Genomic DNA, 22,346 nt, shown 5'->3' with positions numbered 1-22,346 from the left:
CCATTCTCCTTCTTTGTCTGGGCTCTACACTGTTCACCCTCTGCCTGGTGGTCAGCTCTACTCTCCTGCTGCTTTTCCCAGTATCCTTTGCCTCCAGCCATTCTTGGAAATCTTTGTGTTCTTTTCATGCTGTCCTTAGACTGAGAATGAGACAAACTCCCGTGTCGTTCTCCCAGCTTCTTCAGTGCATGCTCTTGTAAAAGATTATAATAAAAGTAAAATTGTTTAGAAAATGTTCCTCTGCAAGAGAGAGCTTTGTATAATATTTGCCCTTGTTGTTGTCATATTTCTTTCTCCATCCCACTGGCCCACAGTGGTGGCTTCATTTTTCTCTCTAGGAAGCTTATTGCATTCTCTGTTCTGCACGTGATCTTGTTAGTTTTCTCCCAGACATTTCTGTGCTGTTATATCTATATGTCACTTTTTAAGCTCTCAGTTCTTAGCACATGATGGTCACCACTAAATTAGTTCTCAGAGCAAACAGCAAAGCGAGAAAATGATGTTCTTTCACTGGTGAGGAAGTCTCTCATGGCAGTGGCACTGAGGATGCCACGGCAGAGGGGCTCTGGCCAGTGGCTCAGCCTTTCAGAGCCATCTGCTCTGCGACCTCCTGTGGGACTCTGCAGGCCAAGGGCTTCCTCAAGGCTGGCTCCCTGACAGGAGCACCACGAGATGATGAGCATACCGCTGCTTCCTGCCTCATCTTTGCCGAATAAGATTTTAGCATCCATGGGAATTTTGTCACGGCAGTAACAATAAAATCCAATTTCTGAGAGCAGCCTCGGCCATTAGGCCCTGCTGTCCTCACCTGTGAACTGGCAGTTCATGTGCCACTTTAGCAACAAGGTGAGAGCAGGGCAAAGCCGGGCAGCCCTGGATGCCAGTCCCTAAAGGCACACTACAGGGCTGGTTTGTCCCTGCTCTTCCTCACTGACCTGGCAGAGCCTCTCTCCTGCTGTAGCCCCAGGCTGTTCCCCACAGCCACCCCTTTGATCCTGCAAACCCCCCTCCCCGAGCTCACAGGAATCCGTGTGGGAGATGCTCAGAGAACTGGTCTGGTGCCTGAAGCCTTGGAATCTAAAAGCAGCACCTAATCTCTGACTTACAGATTTTATTCTTTAATTTAAAATCTTGTTTGTTTTAAAGATAAACCACATGCTCTGTGAGTTGTCAGGAATTAAATTCCTGGGGCGCTTCATGATACTCTGTTGGTTTAAGATTCTTCCTTTTCGGAATCTTTGTGTGTTCTTAATAGAATTGTCAAATGAACTTACTACTAATAACTGAACTTATTATAACAGTAACATATATTACATATATATGTTATTGTTATAATGACACATATATATAACATATACTGTTTTAATAACGTACATATATAACAATAATTTATTATAACAATAACAAACAAAACTCTTGTTTGAGGAGGACTCTTCTATTTCAATGAGTGGGATAATGGGTTGGGGAAAACAACTCAGGGCCCACATGTTTTCCAGCTCTGGAATTTGTGTTCATGTACTCTGGATTTTTGAAATCTTTACGCAACTCTTTGGGTCCCTGCAGAAAGTGAGCAATCTCAGCCAGCTTTCAGCCTGTTGCCATCCATGTTGGCAGGTCCTGAGGTAAACTTCCCTGTAGCCATCAGTGCCCAGCTCTCAGCACTGAGCAAGGTTGGGTCCCTGGCTGTATTTTTTCTGCTGAAAACTGGGGGCTGAAAGCAACCTTGTACAGCTGTCTGGTTCAGACTAAGACCCTACCCTGAGAAAACTTGTCCCTGAATGAAGTGAAACACTTTGATGAAGAGGGATGGGAGACTAAAAGGAGAATCAGGGCAGTTTTTACCCAAGGATGTGGATTTGGTGCCACTGTCCATCTCACTAATTTGTCCTCATGTCAAGAACCCTGTGGAGACAGGAGATGATTGCCCTATGACAGTGAGAGGTATTCAAACTTCACCTCCAACTCCGAGCCACTTGTTCCCTCCTGGAAGAGGCTCTTTTCACCAAGCATGCAGAAAGCTCTATATTCCCTACCACTCTACTGTTTGAGCTCTGCCATCCACTGGTCTTCATTCCTTAGTTTCCCAAATAGCAGAAGCAAGAGCCAGCATAAGGTCAGGGACAGATTTAGGAAAATGTTCATTCCCAGTAGTGGGATTCACTGCAGCAAGGCGAGTTGACCTAGCCTGGCCCAGCAGCCATCTCTGATCCCACTTCTGCAGTGTAGCCTCGCATGAACCCTGGGAACTGACCTTCTTTGAAATCAACACTCCCCAGGGGACAGGGTAGTGGGGAGGGTGAGAATGGTGAGACTTTAACAGTGAGAAAATCTCGGCGGCCCTGGGAAGCTCAGTTCTAGCTAGAGAAACTGATGCAAAAATCCTTTTCAGTGGTGGCCCAGGAGATTTCTGAAGTGTCTTTACATCCCAAAGGATTTGGTTTCCCTTCTTGTACGTTTTAAATTTGGTAACTGGCCCCTTTTTACAGAAGCGGTTGTTGCTTTTGCTCTTCGTAAATCCTAAGGAGGCAGCTGCTGTATAATGGGTGGTCTCTCAGTCCCCAGCCTTCTTTAGCAGAGAAGAAGAGTCAATGCAATTTAATACCTTAGCATTTCCAGTGTGTTTAAAGAGGCTTCAGGGCTCCCTCTTGCCTAAGGCAGAACAGCAGGCTCAGTCTGCAGTCCAGAACAGCCCATCTTTGCTGTGAGCAAAGTGCCTTCCTTCACCTTTCCAGGGAGAGTGAATCCCTGTTTGCTGCCGCTGGAATGGGACTTGCTTGTTAACACCCTCTTCTGCTCCTTGTTATAAGGAACCTCCGTTAATGACTGAACCCTAACGCTGAACCTAAATGGCAGGAAGGATATGGGACAAAACATCTTTATCAGATCTTGTCAGCTGCAGCACCGGTATCTCCAGAGAGACCTGGTATGGTGCCAGACTTTGATTAAGGATTTTGCATTATAATTAAGCTCATCGCAGCAGAGATCCATCCAAAGGGAGCCAGGAAATGGGTCATAAATCCAGATGCGGTTTTGCTGTATATAATGGCCCTAAATTCCTCAGACATCAGTTCCAGAGAAGTGGCAGGTTTCTGACTGGAACTGAGTGAGCCATGCACAGGGACCCACATGTTACCTACCAAGAGCTAGCTCTGAGTATTTTCTGTTGAGTTTCAGTCTCTGGAGAGGCTGGAGGGAAAGGTGGCAAGGCTGGAGGCCAGTGTGAATGTGCTGCGAATTTGGGTAAGAATCTGGTGATTTTCAGGCTTTGGGAAATGTGCCTGATGTTCCGTGTTAAGGTCTTAATGTATTTCATTGAAGTACACACTATACGATCGCCAAGGTTCTTTTTAAAGCTGTTTTTCACCACCAGAACCATTCCTTCACAGCCCATATTCCAGGGGCTCTGAGGAACACTGTCCCGGGTCAGAAATCCTTCTTCCCTCTTTTTCCAACTCTCTAACACGCTGTTTGGGCCTTCTGCAGAGGTGACCCAGTTTTTTGGAAGCCCTCATGTCCTTCCTTTCTGTGGTCAGCAATTAACAGCTTCCATTTCAGAAAAACACCTCCCAGGGACATTGGTGTGGTGAGTCCAACCCCTGCTGCAAGGAGCTGCAGGGACAAGCCTGAGCCTCAGTCTCCATGTCCAGAGCTACAGCCAGGGAGCTCCTAGAAGGCCAAAAGCCATGCAGACCCCAAACAGAAAGCCTGATGTTCCCTACTAGTTTTCTTCCCATTTGTCCACATGTCATTTCCTTACATGCAGTGATTCCGATGCACTTAGGGAAACAGGAAAGCCACAACCAGCGTGCCTGCTGGCAGCTGTTCCTGCACCCAGCAGGTCCCAGCCGTATCAGTGGATGTAAAATAAACACTGGTCTCTGTGTGTGCTCTGTGTTCCCATGCAAACTCTGGGAGCAGTTACACTGCAATTTATGAACTATTCCAGTTTTCCCTCTGGCTTTGCCTTATCTGAGCAATAACCCAATAAAACAGTTAGGAACCTTCCTAGCAAACACCAGTGCTGGCTACTGGCAAGCTGCGCAGAAAATGCCACCTCATTTCCACTGCAGGAAAAAGATGTTTTTCAGATGTTCTTGAGGGAAGCATTTGTTGAGACACATTTCTCTTAAGAGAACCTCGTTGCTGTCAGCAGCAAGAGTCTGCCTTAATGCCAGTGTGTTCTTTCACATAGCCGTGCCTTGGTAGAAGCAGCTAAAGCTTTTGTTTCCTGATTGGTTTTTTGTTTCTTTCTTGGTTTTGTCTTTGGAAATACAGGGAGCGGGGTGGGAATTTTTTGTGCTATTAAGCCCAGGAAGTCACATTGTAGGAACAATGAAGTGACTATTCTGCTAGTTGACACATTCTCCCAGGAGTTTGCTTCACATGGACCCAGTGTTCCCACTTCAGTGCTCCTGTCCAGTTGACCAGCATATGGCTTTATTAGGAATGGCACTTGGGAAGCTAGAGATCAGTTGTTTGTTCCTAGTAAGTGGAAAACCCTCTTCTGTGCTCAGAGCATCCTTCTCCATGTCCCGGGACTCCTTGCTGTCCCTTTTAGGCCACAGCATTTGGGAGCAGTTGCTGTTCTCTCTCTTCCTTTGCCCAGAGGAAGTCCAGACTCACATAGGTCTGGCCCTGGCTGCTCTTTCTTCCTGTGGACTCTCCTTTCTTTCCCTCTAGTTGTTCCTTCTCACTCCAGCAGAGGAAGGTGCCCCTCCGTGCCCTCACACCCCACACTGCAGCCACTACATCTCTCCAGCTGCTCTCCTCAAGCTGCAGGGGCTCCAAGGAAGCATTTTCATGTGCTTCCTCCATTCCGACATTCCTGGATTTTAACAGCGTCTTTTTTCTTCCCTTCCCACCACAGGAACATCCTGAAAAGTGGAGGCACAGCTGTGGATGCTGCCATTGCTGGCTTGATCTGCACTTCAGTGATGAACCCTCAGAGTTCGGGCCTCGGTGGGGGTGTCATATTTACCATCTATAATGCCAGCACAGGTATGGGCCTGCCCTGGCCTCTCCATGGTGCCTTGTCCCTCTGCAGACACACAACTGCTGTGGAGAAATCAGAATCCTTCCTGTTCCCTCAGAGCAATATTTTGAATATAAAAGCTACCTCACAAACCACACTTGTGCTCTTAATCCAAAGCATCCACCACAGGGAGCTGTGATTGTCATTTCACAGTGAGAATGTGTGTATGGAAGAAAGAGCTTTGATATAAAATGAACTGAGTTTGCCTCTTCTTCCCCCTCCAAAGCAATCCCAAAGTACATTTCAAACCACACAGCTGCCTGCAGCCAGGTGTGAGTGGCTGAGTGAAGCAGGCAGGAGGGCTGTGCTTGCAGTGCTGGGCTGTCAGTGCCTCAGCTGAGCCCTTGGGATGGCACTTCAGGGGTTTGTGCTGCCCAGCAGCTCTGGCAGTGCCTGCTGACACTGAGACTGTGTCTCTCACTGCTGTTCCCAGTGCTGGTGTGAATTCCTAAAGCAGCATTGACACTTCCTGTCCCAGGAGACGCATCTCCACTTCAGAAATCTAAACCTAGCAATCTTCACGGTCTGCTGGGGAACCTTTCTGTGTTTGGCTTAAACTCTAATGTTGTTTTCTTGCTTTTATGTCTTTAATGTGGGAATTTTTAAGTCTTGGCTTCCAAAAATCCCCAGAGCTTCTATATCTAATAGTAATATCAACAATGAACACTGTAACAATATCGTAGTTTTAAAACCCCTGCCAAGTAGTTTCTCAGGGTAACAAATCTGGAAATGTTTGGGTGTATCTTATGCAAGAGCCTAATTTGGCAGAACACCTATATTTTTCTTCTTTTCTCTTTTGGCACAGCCATGGATCTTTGTTTCCTGATAGCAGTCCTCCTCTGCTACCTGAGTTATGCTGCTGCACAGAGCTGCCCGTGGCCATGCACAGCTCAGGCACTTGGGACCCCAGGGAGCACCGTGGGCTCCTGCAGCACAGCTGGCTCTGCACTGTGATAGGAACAGATAAACACAGGGCAGAGAAGGAGGCAAAATGATAGGCTGGACCTGAAATATGAGTGTATGCAAGTGGGGTTTTGAGTTTGGTTTTGTCCTTTTAAGCTCCCTGATACAGAGGGCTTTAGATATGATGACTTGCCTCGTCGTCATTTGGTAAATGACCCTCCCAGGAGCATGAGGCTCACATTATGTCTGTGACACGTCCCATCTGTAGAAGAAGTGCAGCATGTCCCAGCAGCACGTCCCAGCCCATGAACCCTGGGGAGAACTTTGCTGGCTGGAGACGAGCCCTGGCCTTCTCCCTGTACTTTCAGCACCTTTAGGTAGGCGCTGCTTGGTTTGCTCTAAATAAAAGCACAGGAGCCAAGGATGAGTTGTGCTGATGCCTGACCCTGCAGGTGCACTTGGCACATCTGGCACAAGGCTCCAGAGCAGCTCAGCTCTGAGCCAGGAGCACGGGCAGTGCTACAGCTGACTCAAGTGTGATGTTCACCTGCTTCAGGAAAACATTATGCATTTCCCTTTTCTTCCTTCTAGGAGCAGTCGAGGTGATCAACGCCCGTGAGACGGTCCCACGAGAGTTTCCTCCCAACTTATTGTCTGGCTGTGATACTGGTTTCCCCATTGGTAAGGACAGAGCCTGGGCCACAGCTGTGTGCTCTCCTGGTGTGCACAGAGCTTGGGGTGGGGAACTGAGCACCTCACTGACTTGATCTCAAGTTGTATTTAGTTTAACACTCTACCTGGATTGCATTTTGCCAAAGTAACTAAAAAATACTAGGTCCATAAAAATTCCTGTTTGGTAATAACACTGGCAACCTGGCCAGTGAGGCAATGGGGAGCCACCATGAGGAGAAATCACAATGTAACTTCTCCCTGTAGGAAGTCTGCAGCTCAAGACTGGATTTCCCAAAGCCTCCATTTCCCAGAAGTTCTTACAGAGATAAGACCAACATCTTTCTGGAAACAAAAGAAATCAATCTCATGTGCTTGCCCGTGTCCATAGATTGGGGAAGCACATCAGGACTTGAGTTGCTGGGCTCAGGCACTCTTGCTTTAGCAGCACATCTCGAATTTTTCCACGTTTCTTGCTGTATTCATTCTCCTTCCCTAGAATGTTATCTTTTGGGGTGTGTCCTAGATTCTGGAGATGTTCTTATGCTTGGAAGAGCCTGAAAAGGAATCAGGAGCAGCTCTGGTTGGAAGGGACAGCTGGAGGTCTGCTCAAAGCAGGGTGATGTCAGGAGTTGCTCAGGCTGCTCAGGGTCTTGTCCTGTCACATTTTCGTATTTCTCCAGGGATGGAGAATTTCACTGCTTCCCTTGTTCTGGTGTTTGACCAGGCCACATGAGTGCCATTTCTCCAGTGTCCAGTTGGCACCTCCCCTGCTGTAGCATGTGCCTGTTCCCTGTTATGCTTTCAGCACACCTCAGGCCTGGCTCCAGCCTCTCTATACCCCTGCTGTTCAGTAACAGGGAAATGCATGAACAAGAAAAAGCAACACACCAAGCCTGTTTTTAGAAGCCTTGGTTGCCTTTACCAACTCAGACTTTAATTGGAGAGCTTTTAGAGAGGTGGAACCCCCAAGCCAGAGACTGAGTGGGTGTGACACTGCTCTTCTGCTCCTCAGGTGCCTCCTGGATTGGCGTGCCTGGAGAACTCCGTGGGTATGAGGAAGCCCATAAGCGACACGGCCGCTTACCATGGAAAGCCCTGTTTGAACCAACCATCAAGCTTCTGTCGGAGCCAGTTGTCATTTCCCCCGTTCTGGACAAAATTCTCCATCACAAAGCCTTCTCTGCTCCAGGGAAAACCCTGTGGTAAGACCCATGAATGAAACTGCAGTGGGAGGGCCACTGTTCCCTCAGCTTCAGACCCCTTCTCTGACATGCTGATGTGGAGCACAGGCTGCTGCTGTGGTTTGTGCTCAGGGAACACTTGCTATGGAGTGGGAGAGAATCACAGAAGTGGGTTCTTAAAAGAGACTGCAGTGTAGCACTGCCTTGGAAAGCACACAACACACACAGTCCTGATCAGCTCTTGATAGGAAAAAGAGGTCATTGGCCCCAGGCAAGAACAAGCTTATGCTGTAAAAGTGATGAATGCTCTTCTTTAACAGCCCACTGCTATGTGATGGTCAAAGATTTCTGAAGCGTGGCGAGACCTTCCGGTGGCAAGCGCTGCAGCAAACACTGCAGGCTGTAGCGGAACACGGACCTGCAGCGTTTTATGAGGGAGAGATAGGAAGGGCCTTGGTGGAGGACGTCAGGAAGGCTGGTAGGTAACAGCACAGGTAGTCCTGATACACAGGCCTTTCTCCCAGCCATCGGCTCACTGCCAGCCTGTGCCAGGGGAAAGCCAGCACAATGCCATTTGCTTGTCACTAGGGCTGGTACCCATGATGTGGGAAGAGGCCACCTTTCCCCAGTTCCTGTAACTCAGGCCCACAAGCAGGGCTGAGACTAACCACTGCTCTGGCCTTTGCCCACAGTGCTCACGCACTGGCCCCTCTGAATCCTTTAGGCTTTGTGACACCCTGGGGCTTGGCAGCACGTGAGGATGTGTGACAGCAGCGCTGTGCTGAGTGGAAGGAATTTGGGCTGTACGGGGATGGCTCTTCACAAGCTTTAGCAGGGCTCTGATGTAGGCAGCCCACAGCACCAGTACAAGTTGCTGTGCTGATGGCAGCTCCTGGGTCTCTGTTGAAGGGTCCCGTCTCTCACTGGAGGATCTTCAAGCATACAAAGCAGAGGTGTCCTCAGCTCTGAACATCACCCTCAACAACCACACCAAGGTGTTTGCTCCAGGACCACCCATGGGAGGTGCAGTGCTCATGTTCATCCTCAAGGTATTGGAAGGTAAATTCCTAAAGGAAAAGGGTCAGCAAGAGGTTCTCAGAGAGGGTTGCTCTAGAGTGATAAAATGCAGTGGGCAGAAATGGAGTTTTTGAGGCAGAATGGGGCCCAAAGCAGCAGTGTGCCCATGCTGTGCAGCAGGATGATGAACTGGTTCACTCGTGCAGTGGGTCAGCATCCCCACATCTGCTGCAAAGGCCAAAGGATGCATGACTTTCCCAATGCTTCAAAAGAAATTGAAATCACAGTGGAAATTAGTACTTCATTGTTTCTGCATCCACATCCTGCTAAAGTAGAGGGGAGCCTGGTAAGAACTGGGGTGGGAAGAGGAGGCTTCTTTCAACTTTTTTTTTCTTACACTTCTTGAAGAAACATCACCTCGGGTCTATTAATAAAATTACTTAATCCTTCTCCATAGAGTTTAAATTCCATAAGGCATCACTGGCAACACCTGAGGAGAAGGTAGAAACCTACCACTACATTGCAGAGGCCCTGAAGTTTGGCAACATGCTAAGACCCAGCATGAGTGACCCAGCCTTCTCTGAAGCTCAGGTGAGCTCCATGGTGTGTTGGTGCAGTGCTACAGCACTGAGCAATGCTCTGACATGCTCCTTCTTAGAGCTGCTACTGAAGAGCAGTGTGAATTGGCCATGGCAGAGGCAGGATCAGGCTGTCAACTTTGCAGCTTCAGCTGTAGGCTGGCACTCACTGGCCTGACAAAGGCACACGCTCCTGCCAATGTTGAGGGGCCTCAGTACTGAGCTTGATCCATTTTCTGGGATGAGAGTGGCCTGGGGCTGAATGCTGCCACTGCAGGGCCCCAAGCTCTGACTACTGGGGCTCAGTTCCTGGGGCCTGCCTGTGCCCAGAGACATGCCCGTGCTTTGGTTACCAGCTCAGTGTCCTTGCTGTGCTTGCAGGTGCCTTTGGGGACCCTGCTGTCCGAGCAGTTTGCTGACTTTGTGAGGCAGCGGATAGATGCTCATGGTGACCACCCACTCAGCCACTACAACCTGCTGGAGTCTCTCTACAACGACAAATTCAAAAGTATGGGCACGAGCCACATCTCTGTGCTCGCTGCAGACGGCAGCGCCGTGTCCGCCACCAGCACCATCAATTACCCGTGAGTAGCCCGGGGCTTGGTAACTGTCACACAGGCCAGGAGCTGCAAGGGCTGGCTACCAGAAACGCAAACCCCTTGGGTTTCACTGGTTTAGGCAGCTTCTGAGGTGTGAATGCATTTTTCATGTCACAGGAAAGATCTGTGAGCATCAGCTCCAAGGGCTGTCATAATTCAGGAGGGTGGAACAACTTGTTGATGCCCTTGCTGAATTTCTGTGGGTAGAGCAAATCCCCACAGGCACCAGTAACAGGGAACCTATCTCTGTCACCAGCAGCAGCACAAATTCCTTTTGGACACCCTCACTGGGCACTTGCAGGCTGGGAGGAGACAGAAGTTACTCACAGGGTGCCATGTGCTGTTAATGTCATCCACAACAGGAGAACCCTGGGCATTTAAAGGCTTCACCTTTCCTCCCTGCAGGTTTGGCTCCTTTGTATATTCTAAGCAAACTGGGATCATTTTAAATAATGAACTTGCTGACTTCTGCATAGCAAAAAGAAACATTAAACCAGGTGAGCATCCTCTTCCTCAGAATAAAGCACAGGGCCAGGGCACGGATACACAGGCTGAGTACAAGTGGGCAGGGACAACCTGAAAACTTACAGGTACTCTTTCCTTTCCTAGATGTGGATGAGAGCAAGTTTATTTCAGACTAAAAGAGAATAAAACCCTGTAGTGTGTCTGTGTCTACTCACATATTTCCTTGTATAGAAACACAGGAGTTTTGGTTTCTAACCAGAAAAACCAGAGGTTGAAAAAATTCTGAAGCTGATCACTGTCTGATGGGAAGGAAGAGGTGAAGTAACTACTGCTGAGACAAGCCTGCTGATATTTTAGGCTTATCAATGATTCTGAGTATAGAGCTGCTACAGGCTTGCAGCGAGCTCTGTGACACAGCAGTGTCGGTGCAGACATGGCTCTGTGCCATAAGCTGTCCCTGCTGCATCCCCCTCAGCCTGCTGGGAGAGGACACCAGTGCTGCCGTGGCAGGATTTCTGCTAAGGGTTCCTCATCTGGTTGGATGAGCTGCAGCAAGTCCTGAATACTTGTAGGATGCCCTGTCCTGCATCGAGAAGTTTGATTAGCTTGTGCCATAAAGGTCCCAGTTTCTTGGGAGACAGGCTTTCAGTACAAGGAAGTTCTTCAGGAAGTCTTGAGTGTCTTGAGGAAGGAACAGCAGCTTGTTTTTCTGTGTGAGACAAAAGAAAGGCAAGGTAGATGAACCTGTGTCCCTCCTACCCTGCTTAGAGCCATGTGGAAAAAATAATATCTCTGCTTCTGCTCTAGGAGAGAAGCCTCCCTCAGCAATGGTGCCTTCCATCCTCATCTCCAAGTCGGGAGACATGCTGGTGATTGGAGGAGCTGGGGGTGGCTGGATTATCAGTGCTACCACCATGGTAAGTGAAACCCACAGCAAGTTGCCAGTTTTTTCAGACCTCCGAAATTTCTAGCCATGTTTAGTCCCTACTCAACTCTCCTCACTCCTTGGTGCTTTATTTAATTTGTAATTTAGAAGTCACTAAAGACTGCAAGCTGTAGGCCAGGGAAAGCATTCTGGGAAGTATTATGTGCTCATCCTATTCTTTTACTTGCCCCTTTACTTTCAGCATGAAAGCAGGACTGGTGGGACTGTGGGTCTGGCTCAGCGCAGCCTGGGTTGGATAGCCCTGGTTTTATGTCCAATTGGGCAGTGTGGGATTTGTTTTATTGCAGGTGATTATAAACAAGCTGTGGTTTGGCTACGACTTGGAACAAGCCATTTCAGCTCCTGTCATGCACACCCAGGGTGAGAGTGTCCTATTTGAGGAGACTTTCAGCAAGGTGAGTGGCCTTGGTGGGAAGCAGATTGCTTCTGTAACTCTCCTGCGGAATCTTTATTTTGCCTCTGGCCCACCTCCTTTTTGTTGAAACCTCACTTTCTCAACCAGACTCCACAAACACATCCTACAGATCCACGCCTGGCAATGTTAAGATCTCAGGCCCCTGCCCCATTCACTCCATTTCCTCTTCTCTCCCCCCACAGGAGATTAGGACCGGCCTGCTGGAAAGAGGACATAAAGAAAAGGAAGATAAATTTGCAATGAACGTTGTACAGGGAATTTTCAAGGAAGGAAAATGCATCTCTGCTTACTCTGATAAAAGGAAGCTGGGGAAGTCAGCTGGATATTAGCATGAATTGCCATCACAATTCACAAAGCCACAGGAGATTCAGAACACGCTTTGCTTGGACGTGCCCATAATTTCCTGTTCCCATCAGGATGTCTCGTGGAGCATGGGCACAGTCTGTGATTACATCTAATTCCAGTAGACTGCAGGTCAGCCTCAGGCAATACAAGGAGAAGTCAGCCAACCTTGTTTAGAGCTACACCTTTCATTACTTATGTGGTACACAGAGAACATATTTCTTGAGCACATCAGTTACTCAAAATGAGAGAATAGAAAGTGTGAAAGGAAGACTGGTCCAAACCGCACTGAGAACACTGTGAAATGGCCCAGCTGTATCTTCCACTCCTGAGGGAGTCTCGGTTTCTTTCAGGCTGTTCCACAATAAGCATATTGCTGGGGCTCAGCAATGTGAAATACCTAACTATCTTAGCTGTGAACAGAAGTGTCTGTAAGGTCAGGATTTTAAAATCTGAAGCATTCAGGTTTAGAGTGTGGATTTGGAAAGGGAAGAGAACAAAATTCTACACTCTCCCTCCGTTTTCCCACCTGAAGAAACTCAGCTTTTCCCCGAGGTGGCAGATGAAATCACACCATGGCACAAGTGCTGCCCTGCCTGCTGCTCTCTGCCTCGGGGGTGCTAAGGACCCCACAGGCTCAGGGTGAGTGCCGCAACACTTCCTCCAGCCCTGCACACTGTGACTCTGAGAACAGCCTCCCATGGGGGCATGTGATTTCCCTGCTCCTGGGACGAGCAGGCTTCAGCTGAGCTCCCTGGAGGTGCCTCTCTCTGTGGTGAGATGGGTCCCAGTCTGTGCCAGTTCTCTCTCCTCAACACTGGACATCAGTCTTCGAGAAGGCAGGTCAGGAAGGCAGAGGAAATGCTGGTTTTTGGAAACTTTAGAACTTTCTTCAAATTGCAAAGTATACGTGATCAGGAGATGTCATTTGTAGCCCTGAGGTCAGCCTGGCCAGGAAAACACCAGGTCTGCTGAAAAGTGATGCAACACTATCAGGCATGAGCAGAATTCTCCCATATCCTACATGCTCCAAATCCCTGTTTTCCACAGCTAGTCTCTAGTGTTCCCTTCAGACCACAACGAGGGCACTGTAGGACTCTAAGAACTATTACAGAAAGAAAAACCTTGGAGAAGAGACCTGAACCTGGATTTTGTACCTGGATGTAAAAGGTCTTTCGCAGTTAATCTGTAACATTGCCTTGCTCAAAATGGCCAAGAGAATCAAACATTTATGAAAGTAAAACTTAAAACCCACAAAACCCCCAAAGCTCTTCAAATATGCAGGGTCAAATTCCCAGAATCCTCCAAAATTCCATTTTCTGAAAGCTTCTGAGCCTGATTGCCCTATGGGCACAGTGTTGTGTGTGTGTCTGAAAGAGAGAGAAACCAGAGCCAGGCACTAGCAGAGCCCTCCTCCTCACACACAGAGCCCATGGGACTCCTAGTTCTCCAACAAACAGAATCCCTCTGTAAACATTATAACAAGCACACACTATTAAAAAACACAAATTAAAACAAAGCCAGCTAGATTTTATGCCAAATGTTTTTACCCACAAAGCCTGTCCAATAAAGCCATCACATTACTGAAATCTCAGCCTTCACTTGCATTTTAGTGATGGTCCAAGTGAAGCTGAGCAGAGCCAGACATGTGTTTTCCTTCAAAAGTTGTACACCAAGGACCGTAGCACAGCCCCTGCTCTGTCAGCGAGTGGTTGCTGAGTTACCAGATTGTAACTGCAAGCACTTCATCATGCAGCTGGAAACCAAGTTACTCATGGATGGAGCCAGCTCCATGCACTGTCCTGCTCCCTCCTTGTCCAAGTGGAATTCATCTGAAATCCCCCAGTTCGGGAAGAACTGCTGGTTTCTCCATCAGAGCTGCTCACTCACACCGTGGAAGTGGCTCAGCACCCTGTGAGGCAGCCTCACAGCGCTGGTGAATGGGAAAGGGAACAGCCCCAAAAGCTGATGAGGGACAGATTTTATGTTCATGTGGAAGGGGTTACATCGACTATGACTGCCAAAGAAACCAAATCTATCTAATTTGCTGAAGTTTCTGCCTTAAATAACTCCCTTGCCCCAGCTAGCAGTTCCAGGGTGCATCAGTTCTGTGTCAGAACCACCACGGGACTGAGCTGTGCAGAGGAAGCACTGACAGGCGCCAGACACCATCTGCAGCTCCTGCCACAGCACCAGACACACTGACCAGACCAGATGCTGGCTCTGGCAGATCTGTAGTTATTTCCAGCTAACCCCACTGAGCCGAGAGTTTACAATCAGCAACGGAGAGTAGCACTGGCTGGAGACAGAGAGAGCACTCCTGGCTTCCCTATCAGGCTTCAGGGCCACCTTCAGCAGTGCTCTGGTCCCTCTCCATCATGTTTCACTACAGAAAACCCAAGTCACCAAGTAACTAAGTCTTTCATTACCTTTGCTTCTGACACACCTTAGGGTGAAGCACCCTGCAGTACTCCAGCCTATCACCTTTCCAGAGCAGTAGTATCACAGCTACTTCCCACCACAAAGACATGGGAATATTATCTTTAGTCCAGTACTCACTGCAGTTTAACTGCTTTGCTATTAACTCTGCAAGTCAGCCAGTGAAGCAGTTTAAAAACCCATCACAGGTTTCATTTGCTAGGTAGAAGGGAATGGGAGTGCAGATCCCTCAGTGCAGCAGAGACTTCCAGTCCTGCAGTCCTTCCTAGCAGAATACCTGGTGAAACTGAGATTGTACCTGCTTTGGCACCTCTGCTCTTGCCCTGCCACCTCCTCACTGCTGTTGAAATCTGCTTGGGTCAAGAGCCTCTCAGTTTGGTCTCTCCACATTCCTGCTCCTCCCAACAAGAGAACATTATTTTTGTACTGAAATCAACTTACACGGACTTTTAAAGCATCATTGTACAGAGGCTGCTCTATTTTCTAACGAAGTCTTTAAGTTATACATTTAATAAAGTGTTTTTAAACCTGTCTGGGAATTTCTCCTCTAAACCTGTTGCCTACCCCATCACACAAGCACAGAGGACTCGGTGCAGGTGTTTCCAGCAGTAAGAGCTGTTCATTCTGGAGCCTCATATGCTGCTGGAGAAGCTGAGGAATGGTGCAGCTCGTGCCACTTGTCTCTCACAGCTGAGATTTGTTCCCTTGCAGAGGCTGGATGGTTGCCAAAAGAAAATTGTGGTAATGTCAGATTGAAGACTAGGGACAAGAGGTGAACCCTCCAGCTTATGATCTGAATTGCCTTTTAATGGTACAGCTTCCTTTCACATCAGCTGGAATCAGTCATGGAACGTGTCCTGTTCTCCATGCCCTGCACTGGGGCAGGCAGCCCACACCAACACACCGTGTGCACCCAGGATCAAAGCCAGGGGCTTGCATTCAATAGTTGGGACATGGAATGATGAGGGACCTCAGAGACCAGCTTGTTCTGACCCCCCTGTCATGGGCAGGGATGTCACTCACTAGACCCAGTGCCATCCAACCTGTCCTTGAACATTTCCTGGCACGGGCAGCCACGGTTCCTCTGGGTAACCTCTGCAGGGCCTCACTGCTGTCACAGTCAAGAATATCATCTTAATACGTAACCTAAATGTACCCTCTTTCAGTTTACAGCCATTCCCTCTTGTCCTATCCAGAAGAGTTTTCCCTGCAGCTGAAGCATCCCGTAAGCTGAGCAGCCCGGAGGGTACAGTTGGAGGTTTTACAGCAGGAACCACTGACTGACGTCTGGCTCTTGATGCACAGACAGCCCCAATGCTGGGTGAGTAGTGGGATGTGGTATCCAAGCAGGTGGCAGAAGTGCCTGCTCCGTGTACAGGTATGTCCAAATGAGATGCAGACAATAATAGCTTGCAGAATTATTCATAGCTTTTTAAAAAAACATAGGATGTAAGTGAAAGCTGTAGCCCTGTTTAACACATTCCTCTGCAGTGATACCACTAAAAAACAACCAAACAAATAAACTTCTGCAGAGACAAGAGTTCAAATGCATTTATATAAGAACAGTTGTAACTAGGAATGTTTTAAGCTTTCCCCTGGGGAAGCTTTTTAAGGCAGGTTATAAATAATAGGGGAATTTTCTGACTAGCAAGTAGAAATTCAGGAACATCAGAACAACTGCTGTGCCACAAACTGTTTAGGGGCAGCCCAGCAGCAGCCACTCAGACCTGTATCAGAAATCAGGATTGTACAACAAGCATTTCCCAGAAATCAGTTCCCTTCTGATTTTGGACTAACTGTAGTGACTGTAAGATTCCAATAAACTTATTTTGCTGTGCAGTAGTTTTCCTTATTTCCCAGGTCACACCTAGCCAAGAAAGAACTCAGTCCCAATTCCAAAGGCAGCCTGACACTGAGGAACACCAGTACTGGAATTACAAGAAGTGGAAAACTGAAACTCTCAATTCAGCAATAAGAGGACACAGGCTTGGCCCCAAACTGGTCTCTTGAGGGAACAAGAGGGAGCACAGTGACTAAAGGTCATTTACAACCACCGCCTTTGCAGCACCTACTGCAGCACCACCAATAAGAGCTCAGGAAAAGGAGACAGAGCACACCCAGGGCGCTTTTGGTAAAAGCCATTTGGGTCAAATGATGTAAGCAAATACGTATGTAAAAGTCAAGACTCTGATTTAAACATCATCTAGCTATCACTTTAGTCTGTGAAACTGGGCTCTCCTCAATTCCAGACACTTTTAGGAAAGAGGTTGCATGATGCCTAAAACTTCAGCCTTTCATTTTCTCTTTTTTATTTTAAGGTTCTTACAAACTGACAGGGAGTTTCCAACAAGCCAAATAGATGAGTTAACTTACTGCCACTTGTCTATCCAGGATTTCAGAAACACCATTAGAGTGTGACAACGTCCTGGATCATCTGGTTTTGACCTTGGGCTAAGTGATATATTGATCCATGCTGGTAGGAGAACACCAAACCCCCTCATGCAGGTACAAACACTCTCAGCTGCTCCATATCAGACAGGGATTTCTGAGAGGTCATTAACACTGGTTAATAGTAACTTACCTTTGAACAAGAGTAGCTGCAGTGTACCCTTCTGCAGAAGTTTCATTTCCCCAAACTCTGATATTTCATGCCTGCGGTACGATGTCATAAAAAGCGAAGTGGAGAAAAACAAGCTTGTTTTGGATATGTAACTATTATTGTTTACTCATGACTTCATCAAAGCACTGAAGAAAAGACAAAAATCTCAGAAAAGCTTCTTTCACACAGACTCTCACCATCTGCAGCAACTGTGCAGGCAAGGAAAACGTGTGACTCCGTATTTATTTATTTTAGTTGTGCTCAGAGTTTTACAGGTAGCATCTTCCCTTTAGACCTTCTCAACAGAAATATAAAAAAGTTTGAAGCCATTTCCCCATTTCCCCACTCATCTCCAAAAATCAACCGGGTGAAATGCAGAAACATTTTTTGTTAACAGAGTGGTGAGTTTGGCTTATCCCAGTCTAGAGCTGGGCTTCCTGCTATGGCACAGACCTATTAGTTTGTAACTTAGAAAACCCAGTCCCAGAGTTCTGTAACTCCCACCTACTCAACAGGAAGCAAATATCTTCTCTAGCAGTGACAGGGACATTCCTGGTAGCTGACACCGTGCAGGGGAAACACTTCCTGCAGCTTGAGTGAGCTAGACCTTCTGCAGAGACTGGGCACCCAATCTGTCTTCGTGGGATGGAGAGGAGGCAGGGAACAAACTCTTCAAGGCAGAACAGACTCTTCAAGTAAGTACTGCACGTCCTGGTGGACATGTCTGTCTGAGCAGACAGCTGCGGCATGAGGCACTTCGGTCATGGCTGTAGAGAACTGTCCCAGTTCCATCAACAGAATCACAGGTAAATGTGTTCTCATTCCTGTGAGGAGTCCCTGAGTTGCAGATCTAAAGGATCTTCCCCCCAAACACACCTTGGTGTCACTAGACCACTGAGAGAAGGAGCTGAGCCGGGTCAGTAGCCTGCAGGGAAGCCCCCTTTCCGCGAGTCGGAGGCCGCAGCCCATCCGCGCTCCGTCCTGAGGATGGCCTGCACCACCGCGCCGCCGCTCACCCGCGTCGTGTCGTGCCTCCTCTTCTTCAGCTGCTGCTCTATGCCCTGCAATGCACAACTCTGACAGCTGCAGCTGCTCTGAAGGTGCACAGATCAATTTGGCCATAACTGAACCCAGCTCGACTAGCCTGGCTCGTTAGAGGGTAAGAAGTAAACGAGTCCCCAGGTAAGACAATGATGGGTTGGATTTGAACTCGAACAGGGACCCCAAGCCAATCCCAGTCAGCCCTGAATGCAGACACATCACTGCCAGAGAGCTGGGCAGTGCTGAGACCCCGGCCAATCAGGTGTTCAAGCACAGGAATTTTGAACTCCCTGTAAAAGGGAGCGTTAATAAATGCTGGCTGTTGTCGCATGATCTCAGTGTGTTCAGTTGTGTGCCTGCCTCCAAAACTGCGACCAAATGTAACACACAGCACAGAGGGAAACTGCACCTGCTGCAGGCTGCCACCTGCAGCCCCCACAACCACCCAGGTGTTCAGGGCCTGTGTCAGATAGGACTAATCTACATGTTGTTCCTCCTCTTCCCTTTGCTTTCTGGGATGCCCTACTTTTGAAGAAGAGGAATTCAGAAGATTTGATATTTGTGGTGCTCAGTGTGGGTTACCAATACTATTCTTGGTCTCAGATATTCACACACTAACAGCCAAGACAGATGGCTGACTGATTGTTTGTCTGACTGTTTGGCAGCAGTGGAAAACCCAGGACCTGCAGAGAGCAGGACATCCCCAAGTGCTGGCAGATTTCTCAGCTGGTACCTTCATAAGAAGCTTATCAACAGAGCAAAGTCTACAGAGTTTGATAAGAAAACTGTGTTATGTAGGACTGTTTTCCCAAATCAGAGGCACAGAGATATGAGCCATGTACAAAGAGGCAGACACAGAAGCATTAGATACGTACAAAGCCTGTGCCTATCTCAGGCCTCTGGGACGTGCGGTTTCTGAGGGTGAATGAAGCTGCCAGCTCAGGTGAGTGGTCTGGGGAGCCAGGCAGACCTTGCCATCAGCTCTCCCACTGACAGTACTGTGCTGACATTTCTACTGTGAATATATTTTCAAGTCTGTTCCTAGGTCCCTCTGGGCATTCCCCCTTGCTAGCTCTGGGCCAGGCCTTCCAGATTCATCATGAGGTTACAAAACAGGACAAGAGTGCCCTGACTAGATTTAGACTGCTGGATGGTCTGGGCCCTGATGTGGTTTGCTGTTTTGCAAGTCGTTTGTGCCAAACATCACTGCAAGCAGATGCTCAGTTTCAGATACAAGTCACTCTTCAAAGCACTGGCTTCACTCCTGTGGGACTGAGACTGAAGGTACACTTTGAACAGCTTATTGTGACCCAGCACTACACCTAGACCAGCTTTACTACTGCTCACCTAGGAGCATCTGGCCAAACCTGATGATTTTCCACTGTGCTTGCCTTCCCAGCACTAGGAACCCAGCCCATACAAGTTCATGTATGGCTCTAGTGAGACCAACCTCCTCTATTTGCTGCTCAAGCTCCGTGATATTGGGAAACAGCTGATCGTGAATTCTGGGCTCCTCCACTGCTTTCTTCACATCGTAACCAAACCAGATGGAATTCATGATTGTCTGTGAGAAGCAAAAATCCTTAATGTTAATTACTTGTCTTCAAAGAAGTCTGACCCTTGGAGCCAGCCAGGCAGAGGTGCCTCAGGGATGTTCACCAGAGCACACAAAAGGCAGCATCTCTGGTTTACATGGCTTTCAGAGGTTCTTCTCTCGGCTAAGTAAAACACAGGTACATTGCAGCTTGTATATGCCTAGGAGGATTCCCACACAAAGAAACAATGAGCAACTAAACACTGCAAAAGGATCAGATCCCTAAGCTATGGTGGCTGGATTTATGCTGCTGTAATTAAGCACACAACAGTCACCTCAACAAACACACCTACAGCTTCCTGCTATTGTACAACCAGTTCCCTTAGGCCTAGCTCATCTCTGCAGGATTGAACTGCCAAAAAACCAGTTCCAGCGTGGTCCTTGCTGCTGGTACAGGGGACAGTCACTGCTGCACACTCTTGGGTGTCAGGCCTGACGCCGTGCCTGAGTTTTATTTAGCTTCTCTGTGTGATTTTCATCCAAAGTTAGGAATGTTGGATGGGAACAACTCTAAACTAGGTAAATAGGCTCATGGAGATCCAGAGAACAGAATTCGAAGTAAATCGTATGCAAGTGGTAAGAACAATTTGCCAGAGAAAATGTCACTAAAGGAGACACTGGAGTCACTAAAGGAGGCAATTTAATATGAGACCTTTTGCAGCCCTGGCAGGAGTTGGTGTTGGAGGTCTGGCCCTCAGAATGCCAGGCAGGAACCTCCTTCTCAAGCCCCTGGTCCCCAGCAGGGAGCCACAGCCATGATCCTGTCACAGGTACAGACAGGATCCCCCCAAATGCTGCCTCTCCTACTTTGCCTCGTGTTGTCCCCCCTTTGCCCACACCATCACGTACCAGTGCTGTTGCTGTAGTTATTTTTGTTCCTCCAGAAGCACCGACCACCATCCTCACCTTTTTCATTTTATCCACCAAAATGGAGGGGCACATAGAGGACATTGGCTGTTTACCTGTTGGGACACAGACGCAACACAGAGGCTCAGCTTTCTACCTGCAGCTCACAAACTTCCAGCTCTTCCTCCATGTCTAAACCCAGAGCCCCAGTATCTGCCTCCCTGACTCAGCTCATGTGCCCTGCTCAGTTCTTGGGGATCCCACCCCCCCTTGACTCTCCCCTGCCCCTGTCCACTGCAGGTCCCTGACCTGTGTCCCATGGCACAGATGCTGCAGTGTGAGCATGCACAACGCAGCCAAAAGGCTGTGTCAGGAAGGCAGTTTACAGCTACCTGGAGCTATGAAATTTGCTGGAGAAGGAGGGATCCCAAATCCATTGATTATGTAAGGTGAGCTGAAGTCATCCATTTCATCATTAAATATGATTCCACTCACGTTGGATCGTACATCAGAGCCAAAGCTGGAGAAAACAAATTGTCAAAGTCAGGTCAGAACCACAGCAAACCTAGGCAGAGCTTCAGCTGAATTTAGTGCACTGTGAAACCCGGGATTCAATTGGAGTAATGCTACACTTCCTCCCATTGTAAAGGACTTTGTGACACCCCTAGGGGGAAGGAAGCAGTTAATACCGTGAGTACACAGCTACACACAGAGGAAAAGCAGCGCAGAGCCCTTCCTACAGCTTCCCTGAGAGCACCCCATGGGGAGAACCAGCACAGCACCTCAGTGCAACTTCCTGCCCCTCCTGCACTCCATGCCGAGGCAGCACAGCTCAAAGGTTGGCACATTTGGGAATGACCGGGCGTTTGCTTAGAAGTGTCAAGCTGGAGACATTTTCTATGGATAAAAATAAGTTTCACACCCTGGCTCCAGGCCATATGTGTGAACACAACTCTTTCTGACAGCACTCACAACCAAACACTGCGCTTCCAGGCCAGCTGTGTTAGCTCAAATTCCTTCCAAAAGCCTGGGAAATCAGAACCAGCAGCAACAGTTCTGCTTGTGAGAAGATCCAGACGCAGTGAATGTTGTGGTGGAATTCAACACGAGAGAGGACACATCTTGTGTCCTCTGACACAAGCATGAGGCCTCAGTGTCGAGCACTGACCTGCAAAGCTCAGCAGAAGTGCCCATCACCAGCACTACTGACCCCCACCCCCAGAGGTGACAGCTCAGCGGTGTTTGAAACCAACCCCAGGACCAGCACTAGGGAGATGGCAAAGGCCTACGGGGAAGGAACGTCTGAGCTCATACTATTGGTTGATGGTGCTGGTGGCGGACACAGCACTGCCATCATCAGCCACAATGGAGACGTGGGATGTACCGGCATTGTCTCCAGTGTAATACACGGGCTCGTAGTAGTCAACGGGATGGGAGGTGTTGTCGGTGATTTTCCTCCGGAGACCATCCGCAAAGAACTCGGATGTCATGTTTCTGATTGCCTGTCAGAGAAATCCGGTGCAGTTACTCAGCAGGTTAAGAGACACGTAGTTACGAGGCTGATATCCAATACTTCAGACCACAGAATAGTGCCAAATCCCAGCAGAGAGACTACAGTTTTCCCCCAGGTGCCTTCCTTCTTGCAAGATGGACATTGTACCCAAAGATCCTTTTAAG

General features: G+C 48.3%; 2 protein-coding genes across 9 annotated transcripts in view; one reads left to right on the top strand and one right to left on the bottom strand.

Annotated features, from left to right (window-relative positions):
- The window catches only part of GGT5 (gamma-glutamyltransferase 5), a 32,049-nt gene extending 16,929 nt beyond the window's left edge, over window positions 1–15,120 (top strand). For both annotated transcript variants that reach the window (XM_040081202.1, XM_040081201.1), the window contains exons 2-12: window positions 4,868–4,998; window positions 6,527–6,616; window positions 7,620–7,809; window positions 8,109–8,266; window positions 8,698–8,847; window positions 9,263–9,396; window positions 9,765–9,967; window positions 10,388–10,479; window positions 11,255–11,364; window positions 11,681–11,788; window positions 11,991–15,120. In XM_040081202.1, the coding sequence (XP_039937136.1) occupies window positions 4,935–4,998; window positions 6,527–6,616; window positions 7,620–7,809; window positions 8,109–8,266; window positions 8,698–8,847; window positions 9,263–9,396; window positions 9,765–9,967; window positions 10,388–10,479; window positions 11,255–11,364; window positions 11,681–11,788; window positions 11,991–12,137 (1,446 nt within the window). In that variant the 5' untranslated portion in view covers window positions 4,868–4,934 and the 3' untranslated portion in view covers window positions 12,138–15,120. The remainder of the gene's footprint in view (window positions 1–4,867; window positions 4,999–6,526; window positions 6,617–7,619; window positions 7,810–8,108; window positions 8,267–8,697; window positions 8,848–9,262; window positions 9,397–9,764; window positions 9,968–10,387; window positions 10,480–11,254; window positions 11,365–11,680; window positions 11,789–11,990) is intronic.
- Window positions 15,121–17,417: 2,297 nt separating this feature from the next.
- The window catches only part of GGT1 (gamma-glutamyltransferase 1), a 54,487-nt gene continuing 49,558 nt past the window's right edge, over window positions 17,418–22,346 (bottom strand). For all 7 annotated transcript variants that reach the window (XM_040081104.2, XM_040081102.2, XM_040081106.2 and 4 more), the window contains 5 exons: window positions 21,984–22,171; window positions 21,062–21,189; window positions 20,673–20,785; window positions 19,680–19,793; window positions 17,418–18,249 (listed from right to left, as the gene is read on the bottom strand). In XM_040081104.2, coding sequence (XP_039937038.1) covers window positions 18,106–18,249; window positions 19,680–19,793; window positions 20,673–20,785; window positions 21,062–21,189; window positions 21,984–22,171 — 687 coding nt within the window. In that variant the 3' untranslated portion in view covers window positions 17,418–18,105. The remainder of the gene's footprint in view (window positions 18,250–19,679; window positions 19,794–20,672; window positions 20,786–21,061; window positions 21,190–21,983; window positions 22,172–22,346) is intronic.

This window comes from Hirundo rustica, chromosome 17 (assembly GCF_015227805.2).
Source record: "Hirundo rustica isolate bHirRus1 chromosome 17, bHirRus1.pri.v3, whole genome shotgun sequence".
Classification (NCBI taxonomy): Eukaryota; Metazoa; Chordata; class Aves; order Passeriformes; family Hirundinidae; genus Hirundo; species Hirundo rustica.
This window is presented reverse-complemented; position numbering and strand designations above follow the sequence as displayed.